At 45.5% G+C, this 5542-nt stretch overlaps 1 protein-coding gene across 1 annotated transcript; it reads right to left on the bottom strand.

The window, feature by feature from the left end:
• Positions 1–331: 331 nt before the first annotated feature.
• On the bottom strand, positions 332–1169 carry LOC141697027 (uncharacterized). The gene is made up of 2 exons (XM_074501208.1): positions 1048–1169; positions 332–950 (listed from the first exon to the last, which is right to left on the bottom strand). The coding sequence occupies exons 1-2, from the start codon at positions 1138–1140 to the stop codon at positions 468–470; spliced, it is 576 nt and encodes a 191-aa protein (XP_074357309.1). The 5' UTR covers positions 1141–1169; the 3' UTR covers positions 332–467.
• Between the last annotated feature and the right edge of the window lie 4373 nt (positions 1170–5542).

Here is a 5542-nt window from a genome sequence, read left to right as displayed (position 1 = left end):
ACAAACAACCATTATGTACTTACATTTTCCAAGTACATAAAGCAGAAAAGCAAACATCAACCCGGGTAGGTTTATACCCGGATTGAAAGCAAATTTAAAATCAAAAAACAACCCGGATTAGCATGCAAATCCGAGTTGCAAGCAACCACTATGTACTCACATTTTCCAAGTACATAAAGCAAAAAAGTAAGCGCCAACCCGGACACGGTTCCATACACAGACCAACCCTGATATGAAACCAATCCGGATTAGGGGCCATAACCAGGATCCGGAATCCTAAAAAAAAACAGATTGAAGAAAAGAGAATATTTCCTACAACGGAAGAGTTTAAAACACAATCCGGATTGACATCAACCCGGAACAAATCCAAATATTACACAGTTCAAATCAAAGTACGACAATGAGAAATCCTAGAAAATGAAATTACATGGGTTGGGCCCGAGAAGCTTTGCAAAGCTGGTCCGGATCTAGAGGAAGCTTGGGCTCGGACCATCATAGGGTTCCGGTTCCCCTTGACCCTGCTCAACTGCAGCCTTTGCAGCGAGGAACTCCTGGATGAAGCTCTCCCAGGACGCCAAGGGGTCGGTCTTTATGTGGCGCTCAGCGACGACCCAGGACCTACGAACCTCGGGAACCCCGGCCTGAGCAACCTCGAAGTCATAAACATCGCTGGCCTTGAACTCAGCAATGATAGCCTCCTTGTTCAAATTCTCTTTAGCAGCAAGCTCGGCCTTGAGCCTCTCCATTTCTTTGGCCAGCCCCTCAACCCGGGTCTCCGAATCCTTCAGCTTCTCGTTCAACCCGGCCTCCACCACACGGAACCCCTCCCGGGCCTCCTCCAGCTCACCCCTCAGGGAATCGGAAAGCATCTTCTCAGTTTTAGTCCGGTTGTTGGCCTCCTTGAGCTCAGTGAAAGCAACGTCGGAGCAAATGGATATTGCACTCCCAAGCTGAGAAACAAAAAAAACAAACATATGCTATTAGCAAAGCACAAAATAAATTAGGGGGTATAATCCGGAACTAAGAGCATTAAAATTCTGAAATTACCTGCCCCCATTGCCCTGTGACCCTCTTCAAGGCAGCAGTCATATTGTAGCCCTCAACCTCCTCCCAATCTTCTTCGGAGGGGATACTGGACATGAACCCGGCTAGGTCGATTAGAGTTTTGGTGCCTATCCTCACGGCCTCTCCGTCGGGCCCTCGGCCTTCCGAATCACATATAACCCGGTTGGAAACCAAGGTTTTGCCCAGGGGTGGCTTGTTTGGAACATATTTTCTTTTCTTACTCGGGGGGCCATCACCGCCCGGAATCTCCTGAACCTCGGGCTCAGACTCGTGGCCCGGATCCGGGATGTTCTGAGGGATGGAGGACTCGGTCCCTCCCTCAATATCTGCGGATCCAGATCCGGGACCAGGGGCTCCCTTACTTGTCTTAAAGGCCAGCCCGAGGGTGTTGAAAGCAGCAGCATATGCAGAAGAAGACATGATTTTCAGGAAATTGCGGTTGAAATGAGGTAGACCTGCGGAAATGAAACAAAGGGAGATTAAATACTGGATTGAAACTTATGCAAACGGAAAACCAAACTGGACTTTGATCCGGATCATCAAGCTGGATGAAAGAGATCCGGATCAGAAGCAAATTATATTCTAACAGATTAAAAGCAAACTAGACCTTGATCCGGATCATCAAGCTGGGTGAAGGAGATCCGGATCAAAGGCGAAAAACTTATGCAAACAAGTTAAAATCAAACTGGACCTTGATCCGGATCAACAAGCTGAGCGAAAGAGATCCGGATCGAAGGTAAGCATCCAATCCACAATCAGAAAGAAAAAAGGAAAACTTACAGCCTAGATTAAAAAGCAGCTTATGGTTCATAAATGTGTCCCGAGTCGGCTGGAACTCGAGAGATTCACAAAAACATCTAATCTGGGTAACAGCCCGGCCTTCGAGCACAGCCAGGTTAAACTTAGTTTGAACCCCCTCAGTAGTAAAGTAAGGGAGATAGGCCAAGTCATATCCCTTCAAAAGGATTATCACCCCATTCCAGTACTTCAAAGAAGACTGGTGCATTATTGGCTTAGCTCTACCCGGGCCGTAACCACACTCTGAGGCCCGAAACCTGATCTCATAAAAAGGTTTCTGACTCGACTTGGACAGATAAAAAATCTGATGAAAAAGCTTCAAGGTGGGCAAGAATCCGGATTTGTTGCAGCAAGTGATGAACCATGTCATCGACTTTATCCCATTCGGGGTGATTTGCATCGGGGATATTATGTACACGTGCTTACAGAGGTGCTTGATAAACATATGGCACCGGGGGCTCCACCCGGATCTGAGATGTTCCATCCAGACCGGGACAAAACCATCTTCTGGCTGATGATAGATCCTCTCATGGGGTTCTGGCCATCTCCAATCAATATCTGGAGTCAACTGGAAAGCAGCCTGGACCGCCTCATTCATCTCACCCGGATCAGCCTCAGAAAACGAGTCCTTCAACTGGTAGTGATCCCCGCTTATAGGGAACGTAGCGAACATCCTCTCAAGAGCTTCCTGGTTATATACCTCGGGGTGACCGTCAGGCTGTCTATCATATCTAACCCGGCTATAATATACCCCGTTCTCGATCTCGGTCGGCTTCTCAACAAAGTGATACTTGACATCTATCCAGTACCCCTCAGGCGTGAAGGGAACTGAGCCCCCAGGCATTTTCTTATACCTGAACTTTGAGATTATCTCCGCGGAAACAGAAGCTTTCTTAGCCATCACTACCCGGATCTGTTCTCTACCAGATGAATCCGGGTCACTCTCCTCTCCAGAAAAGTTTGGGTAGCAGTTATAGACTTTTCTAGCCCGCTCCTTGATCCGGACCATATACCTATTAAAATGAAGGTCAGTTAGCCTGGTCCCTACATATTTTAATTATTTCAGTAAGAGGTCCGGATCAAGTGTGTTATGTTAGTATTAGCATAACCTAATGATCCGGACCACCAATGCAAGTCCAACCCAGAAAAACATCAACGATCCGGATCATGCTAACTATAAGCCAAAAAATATCAACTTATAAACCCGGATCCCGGTGGCAAGCACCCCGACCCGGATCCAAAGCCACAAGAAACAGCTTAAAAAACTTAAGTCATACAATTCTACCCATAAACCTCCCCCAAATCCGGATCCTATACCCTCGACCCGGATCAAAATCAAAACCCTTACCCCCAAACAGTCAACCCAAGAATCAAACAGCAAAATCTACCCTTTTTACCTATACACACATATATTTTAGCCAAGAACACGAAGAACAAACAGCGAAAACCCAGAAAAATCGAGCCCAAAAACTCAAAATCAAACCAAAACACAAGGAAAACCTACAGATCTAAGCATAAACACACGAAACAAACACCAACGAGCAACAAAAACGAAGCCAAAAATCATGATTTCTACTACTTATGCGCGGATGAAAAAGCAAAATCAAGGCATACAAAAACTCGGAGGAAATAAAAACAAAATCGAAAAGAAAAACAGAGGAATAAACCAAAAAAGCAAGTGAAAATCTTACAAGTTAATGGAGGATTAATGGCAAGACCGGCGAGACACGGCGGAAGAATCAACCACAAACACGGTGATTTGCAGAAAAGCGAGAGAGAGAAGAGAAAAACAAAGGACTGTTGAGTTTCTTTTGTGAAAATAAAAAATGAAATGGAAGAGGGGAGGCAGCCTTTTATAGGCCCAGGAAAGAGTAACTCCCCTTCCACGTGGCGTCCAAACACTGGTTCACCCAATAGTTACAAAAAAAATATATACACATTAAACCGCATTAAACCCTATCATCATTAGGGGCCTATTTTCAAGGAACGTAACTGCCAAATTTTCAAATTATTGGGGGGAATTGAGCAGAAACGTTACAAATTCCAAAAAATTCACAGGACCTAAAGCTTCCTACCCGGATCATATAAGCCTACACGGGAACATATCATACCGGATTGGTATTCACTACACCAGATCCGGATTGGGGGGCAATCAAGAGCAGAAATTTCTCTAAAGCGTCTACTTTACCTTAATCCGGATTGGCATCTACTACACCAGATCCGGATTGGGGGGCAATCAAGAGCAGAAATTTTTCTGAAGCAACTAATCTACCTTAATCCGGATTGGTATACATTACACCAGATCCGGATTGGGGGGCAACCAGGAGCGGAAATTTTTCTGAAGCAACAATTCTACCTTAATCCGGATTGGTATACATTACACCAGATCCGAATTGGGGGGAAACCAGGAGCAGAAAGTTTTTTCCTAAGCCAAACATGCAACCCTACTCTACTCCCTCATCCAGAAAATCTGCATAAGGGAGTGGGGGGCAAATGATAGGGTATAAGAGACCCGGGTAAGGACCAACCTGGATCTATGGAATACCGGGCTCAATTGATGCACCGAGACCCCCCTCTCCCAGTACAATCAAATAGAGAGACCAAACCCAGGCCCTTCCCATGACCCGGATCCGGATCCAACCCGGAACCCGAAACTAATGCCTACCCGGATCCGGATCAGGACTCAAGCCACCATGAGGGGGGTTCCTAGCAAACACATGCACATCCCACAACCCGCCAAGCAAGGGTACGCGGGCACGTGACTTTGACAGCTATCAACAACCAACATACCAGACAAGCACGGCGCGTGTCAGAGGCCGTTAGGACACTCTGAAGGTGGTCCTCCCCTGGATACGTGTAAGCAATCCGCCCAAGCCAGGCGTCCTCCGCTCCCAAGATCCAACGGCCCAGATTTAGAGGTAACTACCCCTAAACCCTACCTTGGGGCTATATATACCCCCAAGACTGAAGGGTTTAGGGGTTGGAAAATATTTTTACTCTTACACTCACACACTCTCATACACTCAAAAACATACAGCAGCCATCACATATAAACACACATACACAGCAGCCTCTAAATTACATAAACATATATCCCTTCATCTTCTCCAAAGCCTGTTCTCATTCTCACACCGGAGGCGCCGTGGGAGCCAAACCCCCCTTCCGGTGTTGTTTTGCAGGCGCCCAACCAGCAGCTACACCTCACCCCCGCACAGAAGGTCCAGGAATGCCGTCGGACGGAGCTGCCCGCTCACCGGAGTTATCACTACACATAAACAGTGATTCTTGTTTTTCTGATTTGATTATGATTTTTTCTGATTTTTGTCATATTTTCTTTTTATGATTAGATCATGGATAATATGATATGTTAAGATCAGATTATGTTTTTTAAAATGCTTTTATGTGTTGTATGAGCATGGTGGATGGTTATGGCCTTTCGACCTTAGTGTAATGGTTTTGATTTTGGTTTTGGTTTTGGTTTTGGTTTTAAATACGACTTGCATGTCGTCAATCTTTGTAATCATAAATCTCGAATGTAACTCGAGTAATTCTTGTAAGTTTATTAGATTAGTTTTACTTTCAATCATGTAATGTAATTGAAGACTCAAGAAGGCTATCCAATGGAGGTGATACAAAGAAGAAGATGAGGCATACAAGAAGTCTAAACAAAGAAGAAGAC

This window comes from Apium graveolens, chromosome 11 (genome assembly GCF_009905375.1).
Source record: "Apium graveolens cultivar Ventura chromosome 11, ASM990537v1, whole genome shotgun sequence".
Classification (NCBI taxonomy): domain Eukaryota; kingdom Viridiplantae; phylum Streptophyta; class Magnoliopsida; order Apiales; family Apiaceae; genus Apium; species Apium graveolens.
The sequence above is the reverse complement of the archived record's forward strand: the minus strand, read 5'-3'. Positions and strand labels throughout refer to the sequence as shown.

Excerpts from the sequence above, each read along its gene's own strand:
- LOC141697027 (XM_074501208.1), bottom strand. The coding sequence starts at position 1,140 with ATGTCCAGTATCCCCTCCGAAGAAGATTGGGAGGAGGTTGAGGGCTAC. Across the intron at positions 951-1,047 it reads TCACAGGGCAATGGGGGCAG|CTTGGGAGTGCAATATCCAT; the intron begins GTAATTTCAGAA and ends TTTGTTTCTCAG.